Source organism: Panthera onca, chromosome A2 (assembly GCF_046562875.1).
Source record: "Panthera onca isolate mPanOnc1 chromosome A2, mPanOnc1 haplotype 2, whole genome shotgun sequence".
NCBI lineage: Eukaryota > Metazoa > Chordata > Mammalia > Carnivora > Felidae > Panthera > Panthera onca.
This window is the reverse complement of record NC_138340.1, coordinates 100,519,064-100,534,845: the sequence shown is the minus strand read 5'-3', so window position 1 is coordinate 100,534,845 and position 15,782 is coordinate 100,519,064. Positions and strand designations below refer to the sequence as shown.

The 15,782-nt window shown below is 40.2% G+C and overlaps 1 protein-coding gene across 2 annotated transcripts; it reads right to left on the bottom strand.

Annotated features, from left to right (window-relative positions):
- Window positions 1-464: 464 nt before the first annotated feature.
- TAC1 (tachykinin precursor 1) lies at window positions 465-8,644 on the bottom strand. Of its 2 annotated transcripts, XM_060632538.3 has the most exons (7): window positions 8,406-8,643; window positions 7,881-8,012; window positions 6,669-6,765; window positions 6,162-6,206; window positions 5,660-5,683; window positions 4,067-4,120; window positions 465-1,030 (listed from the first exon to the last, which is right to left on the bottom strand). In XM_060632538.3, the coding sequence occupies exons 2-7, from the start codon at window positions 8,001-8,003 to the stop codon at window positions 981-983; spliced, it is 393 nt and encodes a 130-aa protein (XP_060488521.1). In that variant the 5' UTR covers window positions 8,004-8,012; window positions 8,406-8,643; the 3' UTR covers window positions 465-980. The 2 variants fall into 2 exon arrangements, with proteins under 2 accessions (XP_060488521.1, XP_060488522.1); XM_060632539.3 differs by lacking the exon at window positions 6,162-6,206 and having other exon boundaries at window positions 8,406-8,644.
- Between the last annotated feature and the right edge of the window lie 7,138 nt (window positions 8,645-15,782).

Below are 15,782 nucleotides of genomic sequence, written 5' to 3'. Positions count from 1 at the left end.
GACCTTTGTGAGAGTTTGATATCTTAATTCTAGTAAGAATCACACATTGATGCATTTATACCTGAGCTCCAAGCAGGGCTTAAATGGGCTGCTGATGAAATAACCAGTGGAATGCATCTTTAAGACAGATTATTATCTTATCTGTAAAAGATGGAATCATAGGCATGTATAAACAGAATTTATCCTTTACTGTTTGGATTACAAAATGTAATTGTTTTCCTCGTGAATGATCTCATGCCAAATGACTGAGCTGCCAACAACAACAACAACAACAAACAGCATGTGTGTGTGTGTGTGTGTGTGTGAGAGAGAGGGAAACATTATATTGTAGTAATTTTCCACAAGAGAAATTTGGTTGCTTTATGTTTCACCATGTAGCAGCCAAAATAGCTTCAAACAGATTTCATCTACTAAAAGAAAGTTTGCTGGTTTGAGAATTATTAATGAAAGAATAAAACCCAATCTTCAAGGTAATTTTTCTTTTATTTAAAATGTTAACTCACAACGCATTATACAATGAAGTGAAGACCTTAGAATCACATTAAAACTTTAAAAACATCTCTATATAGTCACAACACATGAAACATGCTGCAGGGATACAGTTTTATACCAAATCTTAGTACATTTCCACCATGAAAACAGATGAAGCACAAGCCTGTGAGTTTCCTTTCCTTTAGCAGTGGCTGACGTGACTGCTTCCAACAAACAAAAATGACTTCTTTCTTTGGAGACTGTATTTCACTTTCATTGAACACTGTGCCTTGTTGAGGAATTACCACTGGCTTCTATGTCTGAGGGAGTCCTATTAGAATTCTAACACACTTTCACAACACGTATTGGCACGATATGAAAAACAGTTTTTTGAGTTTTCAACTCAAAACAATTGTTATTAAATAATTATTCCTCATAGTGCATGTCTCATTTTACCTTTCACTGGCCACTGACACAAATGAAGCTCAATAAATTACACATTAGCTGGTTTATTTACGTCTTCTTTCATAATCCTGCATCGCACGCCTTTCGTAAGCCACTGAGAACAAAGAGAACGTAGAGAGTTTTTTAAGAGGATTCACTGAGGTAAATAAACTTCAAGACATAGGGGTATTAAAAACTCATCATGACTTTCCCCCCTCCACTGAAGTATTTCTAGGAATTTTATTTGCATGTCCTCCAATCTTGCTTCAGTCTCCATCCTGATTGGAAGTGTTCTAACCACAGAATTCTTGGTTGTTCAGCTTATCTGCCATATACTTTGTGTCCCCAAAGCACATTCCCACAATCTGTTGCAGTGTTACTCCCCAACAACTTTCTTAAGTATGGGCAGGCCCCATGGGGATTTATAGAATGGATAATTCCTCAAGTACAGGAATAGAAATAGGATAAAAGCAAAATGTGAAACTTCTATTCTAGGACAGAGTCAACAAACTACAGGTCATGGGACAAACCCAGCCCACCACCTTTTCTTGAAAATAACATCTTGGGGCACCTGGGGGGCTCAGCTGGTTAAGCGTTCAACTTCAGCTCAGGTCACGATCTCACAGCTTGTGGGTTTGAGCCCTGCACTGGGCTCTGGGCTGACAGCTCGGAGCCTAGGGCCTGCCTCCGATTCTGTCTCCCTCTTCCTCTCCCTCTGCCCCTCCCCGATTTGCACTCTGTCTCTCTCTCAAAAATAAATAAACATTAAAACAGTTTTTTTTAAATAAAGAAAAGAATGTCTTACTGGAACATGGCCACACCCATGTACTATGGCTACTTTAGTATTATATTGACAGATAGGAGTAGTGCTACGGAGACTGCACAGCTCACAAAATCTGAAATATTTGCTATCTGACTTTACAGAAAAAGTTTGTGGATCCCTGTTATAGGAGTACCTAATGCTGTGAGGGTCTCCTGTCTTGTGGATACCTTCCAGTGATGGACTGTCCTTGTTCATTGTCAGTAGGTAGGGCAATTGTGCCACCCACATACAACACAGTTTAACTTACCTCCTAGCAGCCTAATGGCCTGTGAAAGATTAATCACTGCTCCAAAGGTACTTAACGTATGGCTAGCAAGTAATTTAAATACTCTATCTGGACTTAAAAAAAAGCCAGAATTATACTATATTACATATTATATTAAATTATATGCAATTTCAAGGAGGTCTGCAGTTGTCAGAGAAGGAAAAGTCCATTTCTCATCCTGCTTTGTTTGTATAAGGAGAAGGAGGAAGAGGAGGGCAAGCCCAAGTTCAGTTCCTGACTAGCTTCAGGTAACAGGATCTGACCTTCAGGGAAGTGAGGTGAAATAATGTAAACTAACCAAAGACTCATTAGTGTCAGCTGGAACATAATAGCCTCTTCCCCAGAAGCAGAATTTTTTTACCTGGTCCTTGAACTCTCCACAACTATATGTGTGTTCATAAGCTAATGAGGCGTTCTCTACAAAGCAGGGCTCTAGATTTCTCAGATTGTCAGAGGGGTCTGTGACCACAAAAGGCTAAGAATCAGATGTCTGCAGAACACAATCACAGCCTTGCCTCAGCTGGTCATATGAAAAGATCTGAGTGTAGGTTACATTTTTGCCCATTTTTCCCTTTTACATTTTCTTAACTGAATGGAGGAGTGAAGATTTAGTCATAAATTGATTCTGATTCATTCTAGTGATTCTATTTATCTGTAATTATATGATTACCCTACCTACATTTAAAAGCATTTGATCTGTGTAAATTGCACAATATCTGTATTATTTGTAAAATTAACCATGTTCTGATACCTGTATTAATTCTGGAAATAGATAGCTGGTGACTAATAGGATTATCAAGAAGACCACAGTTGTATAAGAGCTGGTGTACATTTCTGCTACAAGCCAGGGTGGTTTAAATTTATACTCCATTTCCAAAAGCTAGAGGATAGCATGTGGTAAGATAATTTCAAGCTTTTCATTAGGCACATTGTTAACTTCTTCAAAATTTTAACTTGAGCAGCCCCAAAATTACTGACACGGGTATACGAATGTCATATCTAGATTTGGAAGGTACGGAACCCATAGTAGGGATACATCACTTTCACACAAATTTTTCAGATAATTATGCCAGCACTTCTTAGTTACAGATTTTCTAAAAACTTGCAATATTCTAAATGATTGAGTCATGCAGTTGCTTTCTAATTAATTACTTGATTAGTACTATAATTCTCTTTCCATTGAACGTAAAATAGTTTGAATAGCTTTCCTAAGGAACCTAATCATTATAAAAGCTGAATGTGCTTTACAAAAAAATCAGTCTCTATGAAAAGGATATAGGAATTACTTCACATTGAAAAATGGTATGGTGAGTGGGTTTTCAGATCTACGTATGAGGCCTTTTCACAGAAGACAAACTAAAGAGAGGCAAGGAAATATGCAGCCTTTATGGTAAGTGAAAGACTTATCCAAGATTAAACTGGGTTAAGAGAACTGTGGCATCCTTTCACGCTCAGTTTTGCAGCCGGAAGGGATCACAGCCCTTCAGGGTGGCTTGATCATGTTCCTTTTTGAAGGCACTGGGATGGACTATGTCATTCTCATACTCTCAAACATCCATCAGGATGTTTCGAGTTTGAGTCTTTACAACTTCATAAAGAGCAAGTGATCTGTATAAATGGAAATAGTGTTTTGTTTATGTTGTGCTGAAAGACTGCCGGATGTAATGTGTTCTAAGACTTTCAAATTACCTTGGTAGTAAGTGAAACCTGGTCTTATTTCACCACATACCCTTCCTCTCTTAGTTCAGTGAAGTTAAGTGTGGCTGATGTAACAAATATAAGGGGAAGAGTAGTAGACTAGCCCAAGGATTCAGGTTAAGTAAGGATTACGTGGGAGAGATGCTGGGAAGGCTGATGGTTTGAGAAAGATCGATGCATCCTGGGTGATATTAGCTTAATCAGCTACAAATCCATGCCTGGACTTATTTATTGCAGTTACATTTTTTTCATCACAAATACTCATTTTGAATTTATTATGCCTTTTTAGTACTTTGAAAATTAAGCTTTAGAAAAAAATATAGATTTAAGATATTGTCTATTTTCAGTCATGGTTTTATACATACCAGAATTTAAAGCTCTTTTGCCCATTAGTCCAACAAAGGAATCTGTTTTATGCCCTGAAAAAATACATTTAGGGGTATTTCAATATGTAGATCTTCGAGGAAATCAACGGTTAAAACTTGTACCGAAGAAAAGCAAGCTTTTGAATATATGCCTATATAATAAATACATAACCATTTCAAGTTTTGGGGAGACTGAAGAAATGATGATTCCTAATAAGTCTTACAAATGACATTAAACAATACAAAAGAAAGCATTTTTCTTAATTCTATGTCTAAATATTAGCAAGTACACTTTATTCATATTACATTCTATCTGCTCATATATGTTTTAAATATTGTTGCTATTTAAGCTAGCTTTGACTTTTAGGGGGTTAACTTCACAAACAGAAATATTCAAGTAGATGTCCTTGTGTCTCTGACTACGTTGTTATTTCTCAGGAGCTGAACCTTAGTTGAGTAGATCCTTGCACCTGATGATTATAAACTTCTAGAAGGTCACTATTTCTATTTTGTTGGATTTTAAAAAAATACTCCTTTTGGAAAAGTGTGTTTTCACACTAATAGAGCACATTTATTTTCATTATATAGAATTTTGCTATATACAATTCCCTTCAAAGTCAAATCTTTACAATGTAAATAGGAATAAGATTTATTTTCAAACATAAAGCTTTCGGGAAAGCTTACTATTTCAACTTTAGTGGCACAAGGTCTCGTGGTTTAAACTGTATTATTTGAGAATAGGACTGCTGTTTAAATGTGACTTCCTCTGCCAGCCAGTGAACCCAAGTCTAAGTAGGAGATGTGAGTGGACCCTGGGGTAAGTGAGTAGGATTGAGATGGACCCGGGGGGACTTCCTGTCAACTTGAGCTCTACTAACTGGAAAACTAAGATCTAATGAACGTCAAGTGCCACAAGTCTGCCATCTCCACTGCCCTATGAAATATTTCCCTGAACTTTGATAGATCAATTATGGGATCAAAAAACTGCATTTCTAGCTCTCTTTACTATGGATTCTCTACTCGTTCACTCGATCCTCTCAATTGGCTGGTGGATGACCCTAATGCATGATGTCCTCAGGAGACCTAGCAGACTGAAATGTTAGGAGATGCCTATAAATGCTTATTGTTATTGTTTTTGTTTTTGCAGTGGAGGTGGTAAGGGATGGGAGAGGGTGTGTGTGAAAGGAGAGGACTCTGTTGTGGATTTTTACCCCTGGACTGAAATTCTTATCTAAAACTAACAATTTATAGGAGTTAAAGGATTTCTTCTTGCTTTTTTTTTTTTTTGCACTTAAACAACAATAAACATTTATTATCTCACAGTTTCCATGGATAAGGAATTCAGCAACAGGTTAGGTAGGAGTTAAAAGGATTTTTAACATAATGCATCATTTTGGTAGGTAGCCAGGTCTAAAAAACAGCTTTGAACAAACCTATTCTGGATATAATTAATAGGAGTCTCCCCCCTTCTAATACCGTCTTCATTAAAAATACTAAGTCCTAAATTATTACAGAAGATATAAAATGAAATTCAATCTAATTTACCTTTGCATTGGTAAATGTCAAAATTATTCAAAATAATTAGAAACTTACTTTTATGAGAGATCTGGCCATGCCCTAGAAGAAAGAAAGGCCAAGTTAGCAGAGCAACAGATTTGTTTTAAAGACGCTACATTTTTAAAAGAGAATTATAAAATATGTTGATTTTTAAAATACCTAACATTTCCCATTCCTGTACTATCCTGAGGAATATAGCAGAACCATAAATGCTAACCAAATTGTTAATGATAAAAACAGAATAGCAACCAAACATATTCCAAAGGGAGTATTTTTGAGGGCCTCTATGGGCCAGATTTAAACCCAGAACTATTAGGCCCCTGAAGCCTAACAGTAACTGTTGGGCCACACCACCTGTTTTCATATAAGAACCATATCTCGGGGCGGGACTACTATTTGACATTCAGAGATGGATACAAGTCTATAGTTTTATTAAACAGGTATGACCAAGAATCTATTTCAGCCCATAAAAGACTTTCTTCACTTTTCCTACATGTGCATTCACATTAGTAAAATAAAGATTTATAGAAATGTTTACCATAAAGAGCCTTTAACAGGGCCACTTGTTTTTCAATTGAGGAATCTGACAAAAGATGAATTGACATTAACTATTTGCACGTTCCACTGATGTGACAAATAAAAGGTAACAATATTTCTATCACGAGACATGAGGCACCTGAATCTAATCTAACCCCAATGGTCTAAAATGGGTTTCCACAGGCAGTTAGCCCCCCTGGAGGCCCCGCGCCTTCCGCTTTGTCATTTTGGATCTTCAGTCAAGGCAGAGCTCAGCTAAGGCTGGTCTCCGTTCTTGATTTGGGTCACTCTAATTGTGTGAGGCACGCGCAAACGATCTCTCCCTCCCTCCGCGGACTGGTGTGTGTGTTGGTGGGTGAAGGCCAGAGTCGCTCCTCGGGGATATATCCATTTTAGGATGGAAACTTCTACTCAAAGAGCAAGAGAGACTGGGAGCTCTGAGAAGAGGCGACGGGGAGAGAGGGCGACTGCTCAGAGAGACAGAGAGAGGGATGGCTGCCTATCTCACCAGCATCCCGTTTGCCCATTAATCCGAAGAACCGCTGAGGCTTGGGTCTCCGGGCGATTCTCTGCACAAGATGCTCAAAGGGCTCGGGCAGCTCCTCCTGGGGGCGGACGCACAGACAAACGAGCGTGTAGGCAACCAGCGCGTGGCGCCGGGAAACCCGAATCATTCCAGTGGTGCGCGCCAGCCTTGGGAGAAGCTCGGCTGCGGGCACCACCGCCGCCAGGGCCCGGAAGCTCGCCCCAAAGGGAGGCGAGAGGAGGCCCGGCTTCCCCGCGCCGGGGCGGAGTGGGGTCCTAGCCAGGGAGCTCCCTTCCTACACCCCTCCCGGCGGAACTCGGTTCTAGCCGCGCCTCCACCCCCCAGCCCCGCCCCCGATGGTTAGCAGGCGGCGCGGCATCCCCGAGCTCTGCACGCTTTCCGCTTTTTGCTCCTAGCTTGGAGACCCTCCGCTCATCTGTCGCGCGGCCACCTGACTTTCTCTGGACTCTGGCGCGGGCTTTGGAGACGCCTGACCGCCCTAAACGCACACAGGTGTGTGGCGGGAGTGGGGAGGGAATGACAACGCTTTACTGGAGACCTGCACCGCGAGACTTTTACTGTTCCCTCGAGGCGCGCCCCCTTGCAGGAATAGCTTGCGAGCCCAGTAAAAGAAAACTCGCGGCTCCGTCCTCGGGTCAGCAAAATAAAAGTCAAGGCTGGAAGCTACCTTCCCACCCACCCCGCCCTTCGAAGCCCCCAGCAACTTGCCCTTTGCCCCTGCTTCTACCAGCGTTGGGCGCGCCCCCTTCTGCCGCTGCCCAGCCGTTTCCAAACACCCGGTCCTTGCAGCTAGACTGGAGTCCCCGAAATCTCCGTTACCCCAGGATGAAACCTTGTGAGGTTTTCAGCCTTATGAGGACCCCCCCTCCCCCCGGGAGTTCCCGAGACCCGACGGCACAGACCCCGGGAGGAAACTTGGGATCCTGGGCACAAAAATATCGTGCGGGCCCCGGGGAATGGCGTTCCTTTACACACACACACACACACACACACACACACACACACACACACACACACACACACACACACACACACCCCCACTCCCCGCGCGCCTCCACCGCCCCTGGTCGCGGTCACGGTGTCTCCCAGGCTAACTAGAATGTTATCGCAGGGGAAGTGATGGCCCCCTAGGCCTGGAAAAACGGCGCGCGCCGGCTGGAGACCCGTTCTCACCTTGATCTGGGCGCTGTCGGACCAGTCGGACCAGTAATTCAGATCATCGTTATCTCCGATTTCTTCTGCGAACAGTTGAGTGGAGATGAGAAAAAAGACGGCCAAGGCCACGATGATTTTCATGTTGGATTTCTGGGAATTGTGGGGAGGAAAAAATGTACATATTGGGGATGGTTATCCAAGAGTTTGGGCAGCATAATTTCTGGTCCCACAGCCAAATCAGGGCCGATTGAACCGAGGGATAAAAAGCCTAAAGGATACCTTGTACGCCTTAGGAAAGATAATCATGCCCCAAAGCTTCTCAAATCCCTTTCTCCCTGGAACCCGACTCCTTCCGCCCCAGACCCACCGATCCATACCTTCAAGCCAGCAGGCTCTGCAGGTGGGTAACAATGAGGGGCTTTGGCGTTTGGGATACCCGTCGCCCCGCTGTCCCCCCGCAGTCCTCCCGCTGTCCCTCGCTCCAGCGGCCCATCCAGCGTGGCCAGCCGCCACCTCGGAGCGATGCGCGGCGCGGGCACTTACTGCGGCGGGCAGGCCCGAAGGATTCCTCTGGCTGCTCTGAGCGCACGCGGGGCGCTCTGCGCTCTCGGTCTCCGAGGTGGTGGTGGAGGCAGCGGCGCGCTCTTTTGCCCGCTCGGTGCCGCGCGGTATTTATCTGAGCCCCGACGAGCCCCGAGGCCCACGTGACACGCTCCCCACGCGACTTTCTGCTCAATATTTAATTAACCGCCTCCTCTCCTTTCGCTTGCGTCTGATTGAGAGTTTCCGAGACGGTAACCCGTCGGTGCCCATAACATCTGGACCCAATTGGGTTCGAAATGACGCAACTTTGGGAAAATCGAGATCTCGCCATCCAATCCCGAGCGGCCCGTCTTCTTCCGTCTGCAGAGCTGACGTCCCCTCCCCTCTCCTTCGGAAAGAGGTTCCATGACACCTGAGATTACTCATCAAAATTGAGCAAAGTGACTCATTCCTCGGACTTCCGTAACTTTTTTGTCCCTTGAGACGTCAGAATAAGTTGCACTTTTAAGGATGGCCAAATAACTTAAGGTATTAAGATACTGTCGTCGGAAATTATGCTAAGAAGAGCATTTCAAATGGAAGGAAAAGGCTTTTTTTTCCCCCCTTCTATCTCATCTGCAGTGTCTTAAGTGTTTCTGAGATATAGTATCTTCTATGAGCAGAGCATCCTTCTCCCAAACCAGATAGAATACTGGCGTTTCTCCAGCATTACAAAAGGATTTTCAGTCCTATAGCATTTCAGAGGATGGAAAGCAGATGTATTTTACATTTTGGAGAAAGGAGAATTTAAACGTGGCGATACACGTAGAACTTTTGTATCAGTGCCATCCTAGGATATCTTTTGTTCCAAGCTAGCAAAATCCTCTTCCTTCACACATCCAGGAACAGGGGTTGGAAGAGGACGTTTTCTGTTCTCTCCTACCCTTTCTCGCTGAAGACTAAGACACCGGCGAGACCATGTACAGGATCCTTACTGGATGTCATTAAAGGATTCTACAGATCATCCACTGATTTCTCCTGTATATGAAAATAAGTGTAATGAAGATGCTAACTGGATGGTCATTAACAATATGAAACTATTAGACAAATAATGTCTGTACAGAAATCACAGCTTTCCATGAGTCCATGGTTTCACCTTGCAGACACATTTCTTTCATCTCTAAATGAATCAAATGAGGTATCTTGGGTGCAGCTGTTTTCTCCTCTTTGCTAAGTAAGTATTAACATTTTTCAATTAATTCTGATGTGTTTAGTATACCGCATAAAGGAAATAACATTTTTTTTTGCAATTCGCTTAAGTCAGTAATGTTTTTTCCTCTCACATTTGCTGTTCTTTCTTAAATAGTCCTGAATTTTGAAATTCCCACATCTCTATCTCATTTCTTTACAGCCATCCTCACAGGGTGAGGCATTCTATTTTTGTATTTATAACTTCTTATGTGGGAAATTATATACAAAAGTAGAGAGAATCATTCACTTGAAACCATTTGCAAGTTTTATGGACAAACCTTTCCTATTTCCCCTCCACTCAGATTATTTTAAAGCAAATTCCAGATATCATTTCAATGGTGAATATTTCAACATGTCTATAAAGATGGTAAGGATTAAAAAATATAAAAGCAGAACCGTGCCATTATTCCACCTAAAAATAATATCAAATAAGTCCTTATCGCATTAAATATCTGGTTAATGTTCAAGTATCCCTCATTGTTTCATAAACCCCTCCTCCACAGAGTTTAATAGTTGAAATCAGAATTGTAATGAAGTCCATACACTGAAATTGGTTCACTTATTTCTTAAATGTACCCTAACCAATAGCTCTCCTCTCTCCATCACTGCTCCCTTCTTGTAGTTTATGGATAAAACCGGTCAGTAAAGTGTACTACATTCTGGAGTTTGCTGATTGCCTCCTGATGGTTTCTTTTACCTTGTTCCTCTGTCCTCTTTCCTGTTAATTGGTAATGGTACCTAGAAGCTTCATCCTATGTGGGTTCAGGTTTTCTGACAAGACCATGTGTTGTTAACGAAATGCATGATACCTGGTTGTTCCTCCCTTTGAGATGTTAGCAGATATTGATGATCATTTTCTAGATCCATTAATTCATTAGTACTTTCAAAATAGGCTTATTCTGATTTTGTCATTTATTCTTAATTTATTAGCTAGACTATTTCTTCTATATAAAGAGCAACTTTTCCTCAACAACCATTTAATTACTCTAAGAGCTGATATAGGAAACATGGGATAAATGCTTAATTACTTCCCTTTGCCAATTTTAAAAATAATGATTTAGGAAGTTAACACATTCGTATGTGGCCTCCTCTCCCCAAATTTAGGATTATTATGACTTCATGGACTTAAACACATTTGAAGTATTTCACTCCTTTGAAGAAGGATAGAAGGAAGTCTTCTAATTGATGCTTAGATTATCCCAATTCTTGGCCAGCAGGACTTTTCAAAATTGGCTCCTGAAGCTTTTGATATGCCTTAAATGGGCTTTAATGGCTTTTTGTTTTTTCGTCTGACAAGATATTTCACGTTTACCTTTTATATTTCCTGTCTCAGACCTGCAGTTTGCATTAAGGAGGTCTTGTTTCCTTTGAATTAGAAATGATAATTAGAGATTATAATCTGGGCATTATGGGTGCACATTGCCACAGAGTTCTTCATTGTTTCAAGATCTTTTCAATGAATAGAGTTGAAAATGTGTAAGTGGGTGTGGGTGTATATAAAATTGTGAATGAACGTATGCTGACACTTTCTATCCAGATCAGGACACTCTACGGTCTTCCCTTGCACCTTTTCTTCCATGCCAAAAAGTCCCAGTTCCCAGTGACATCAATATGATTACTCATTTGCTTTATCTCAATACACAATGCCAACATAATTAACAGTACAGTTATTGGAAGCAGATCAAGAGTGTTTATTTACAATTCCTTTTGTCCTTAGGATATACCACATTAGGTCTGTTCAGTAAACTTACAGTGTTTTAAAGTCACTTAAAAGTTTTTTCTCTGTTTGGTTATGCTACCAACTTTTATACACATGGTTCATTTGCTCATTTTGCTCTTGAGTTTTAGGGATTGCTTTTTATGTTTTATTTAACATTATGTAAAATACATATTCCAAATGCAAACATTCAAAACATAATGTATTCAAAGGAATGTAGTTTCACTCCCAGCCCCTCTATTTCCTTCTTTACTATTACTTTTTAGGCTCTCAGTTTATCCTTTTATTATTACTGTTATTGTGGTTATTTTAATATAAGCAGATATGTATTTATGTCCCTCTCCAGCTTGTAAAATTCCATACCTAAAGGGCGGCATTTTAGATTAATTTTTTGTTTCTTTGTTGATGACGTGGTATTTGAGGTAACAATAAGGACAGCTTTTTCTTCACAATTTCTTCCCTGTTGGCTCTTTCATAGGATTGAGTAATAAACAATAATGAGATAGACAAGTGGTCAAAGAACTCGTTACTCACTTTTTCCATGTCATTCATTAATTGCTAACTTAGTGTTCCTGGTAAGATCATGCACTTACTGACATGCTTTCTCCTTGAACATTGCAGGGCTTGGGATACTTACATTCTTTATTTGTTTCATTTGAGATATTTAGGCTCTTTATGTGCTTTATTTCCCAGAGCATCAACTTTGTGAAAATATACATATTAATAAAATACATATGTATGAGAAGTAGAATGGTGGAAAAGTAAGTAGTTAGTAAATCATTATTTATGTTTGTAAATTAAAAGCTTACAGAAAAGTACAAAGAAAAAATTGCTATCACTCAATTTTATCATAACCTAGAATGAACCACTGGTAACATCTTGATATACTGCTCACAATTTTTAAAGGGAAAAGAGTTGCCTGTTTGTTTTGAAAAATAAGATGTGATGTACTCTTTATAAGGAATAAAGCAATGCAGAAAAGTTCAATAATATATTTTTTAAAAAATTACTCAAAACTCAGAAATTGCCACCCTACGCATTGAAAGAACATCATTATGAGTGTTGCTCTAGGCATATTATATCAATCGAAGAATAGAGCAGTAGGTGAGTAAAAGTTATGAAAGTAGGATTGGACCCTTACAAGTATTTTTAATGACAGGTAGTAATTTATATTTTATTTGTCTTAAGTAGAAGTCAAAACAAAAGTGAAAAATTTCTTCACAAGATACTTTTTTCTGTAAAAGAATCTGTTAATGTTCAAAAACAAGATTTAGGAATAAACGTTAGAGGCTAGCATGTAATACTTAAAACAATAGATATTCAGACAATATCTATTTATTCTCTGTTTTGAAAGATGAGGGCATTAACTTCCTCCCATTACCCCTTCCCCCCACCTCCCAATTTTCGTAGTTATACAATTATTTGAACATTATTGAGGTTTATAACATTCACATTTAATTTTACTACCATATTTCCATTAGTTGTCTACTGTTCGTTCTATACTTAAACAAATTCATTGTTCGCCACGAGCCTTTTAACCTAGCTTTGCCTTTCTTGTTTATTTTTCATCTCTGATTCGGCTGGATATCATTGTCAAGCACATTATTTTCCTTAAGAAGAAAGCAGGCATACTGCATTCCTTGAGTTCTTTCATGCTAGCATATATCTGTCAGGGGCTTCTGAGCTCGAAAAACATCTTGATTAGTTAAAGTAGTTTAAAATTATGCTTCATTTTCCCAGGACTTTGTAGATATTGCTCCATTGCCTCGGGTGTCCTGGAGAATTCTGAGGTGGGACAGTTTTTCCCCTTGCTTGTATGTGTTTTGCGTTTTTGCTTGAATATCTGAGAAAGTCTTTCTTTATATTTGACATTCAGTAGTTCAGTTAGGATATACCTTGTTGATCATCTTACATCTAATTTTCTTTGAGTATCATGAACTGTTTTGGTTTTGCAGATTATTCTCTTTCTTTACTTTAGGGAAATTCTATTTTATTCTGTCTGTGAACATATTACTGAGGTGGAAATTCCACTTCAAGAATATTATGGGCAGGGCACCTGGGTGGCTCAGTCTGTTGAGAGTCTGACTCTTGATTTTGGGTCAAGTCATGATCTCACGGTTCATGGGATAGAGCCCCACATCTCTCACTGCACTCACTGGCGTGTGCTCTTTTTCTCTCTCTGAAAATAAACTTAACAACAAAAAAGAATATTATGATCTTTTTCTTTGTGTCCTGGTATATATTTATTTATATATATTTATGTAATATTGTTAGACAATATTTCATGCCTCTAATATTTTTCTGATTTGCTTTAATTCTTTGCCCTTTTCATCTGCATTCACTTAGATTGTCTGAACTCTTTCTTCTTTGTGTCAGTAGTTCACTTTTGTCTATACTATACTTGCTGTTTCTAATTTACTTATTATTTCCATAATCGTGTTGTATAGTCTCCAGTTTCTTCTCAGAGACTAGTAATTTCCTTTTTTGTCTCATTTGATTGCTTTATTATTTTGGTGGTATGCTCTTATTGTATGCATGCTCTTATGAAGATGTTTTTAGTATGAAGTAATTGAGGGAATATCCTTCTGTTTCCTGAGTTACGTTTTCTTCTAGGTCGGTGGTAAAATGCATGAGTTTTGAGCGAGTGCTACCAATTTTAATGCTGGCTTAGCCACTTGCTAGCCATGTGGCCTTGGACAAGTTACTGAAGCACTCCCTGCCTCAATTTTCTAATCTGTCAAACAGGATAATAAATAGTACTTATCTCATAAGGTTGCTGTGGGAATTGAATGAGTAAATACCTGTGAACTATAAAGGCCAGTGTCTAGCCCATGCAATGAATGTTAACTATTATTATTACTCTAGGTGGCTATGTGTGTGTTTATCAATGGTTAATTTTATGTGTCAACTTCGCTAGGCTATGTTGCCCAGTTGTTTCGTCAAACACCACTCCAAATGTTGCCATGAAAGTATTTTTAGATGTAATGAATATTTAAATCTGTAGCCTTTGGGTAGAGCCATTACAATCTCCATTATATGGGTGGGATTCATGTAAGCAGTTGAAGGTTTTAAAAGAAAGAAGCTGAGGCCCTTCAAAAAGGAAATTCTTGCCTTCGGATTGCCTTTACTCTCAAGACATCAGTTTCTTGCTGTATTTCCAGCCTGCCAGCCTACCTTGCAGATTTTAGATTTGTGAACCCCCACAACTGTGTGAGCTAATTCCGTAAAATCCTTAATTGATTCTTTAAAATCAATCTCTGTCTCCTTCTCCACACAAGCGCACGCCTTCACCCTCACCCCATGCCTCCTGTTGGTTCTGTTTCTCTGGAGAATCCTCATACAGTATATAGTATATTTGCACAGTTTCTGGGACATTCTCTCCATCTTGATGTTGCTTGGGTGGCTCTGGACAAAGTGAAAGTGGAGTGCTACGTAACTCTGTTCCTATAACATTGGAGATATTTTTCCTACTGATGACTAGGAATTTTGTGTTCTGCTCGCTCTTCTTAGCCTGAGGGAATGACAAAGGCTGGGAAGTTTGGATGAGGTGGAGTGCAATCTGAGTACCTAGACTGCTCTTTCCCCTGAGATTTTGTTTTTAATTTTTTTTTACATTTATTTATTTTTGAGAGACAGAGTGAGACAAAGTGAGGTGGGGGAAGGGCAGAGAGAGAGGGAGACGCAGGATTGAAAGCAGGCTCCAGGCTCTGAGCTGTCAGCACAGAGCCCGATGTGGGGCTCGAACCCACAGACTGTGAGATCATGACCTGAGCCGAAGTCGGACGCTCAACTGACTGAGCCACCCAGGCGCCCCTCCCCTGAGATTTTGTGCAATGTCTTATTCCATATCCATTCCCTGTTTGGAGGGTCTGCTCCTTTCTTGTGAGGGGCCCTCTTGGACTTTGATTTCTGTGTGACCTAGGAGCCCCCCTGCTCTCCCCTTGAAGAGTCAGCTCTGTTCTCTTTCCTGGCTTCATGAGTTTCTGTCAGCCACTTATGTGCCTTCCATTTTGAAAGAAAAAAAATCTACTCAGCTTTCTTCTCTCCATGCGTAACATCACTGAGAATTCTGAGAATTTTGTCAATTTATCAATAAACTTTTGGAAGGTGATGGTGAGGTGGGCAGGACAGGGGCTCTGTAGAGCCAGGTAGTGGTGGTCTTCTCTGATTTCCTGCAGGATTTTCCATTTCTTTCACTGGCTACAGATTCTTGAAGCTTATGGCAATAATTAGATTGTGACTCTTGCTTTGTTTGGCTCCTGATTGTGGGTTTTTTTTTTTTTTCCTTGGGATTAACAATTTTCCCTTTATTTTGTAGGTGTTAGAGAGAGTCTAGAATAGTACCATGTACATGTTCTCTAGTGTCTGTGGAATTGTTGGATCTCGTCTACAGACCAAGTGGGTACATTAGTTCTTTACTGTTTTGTGGC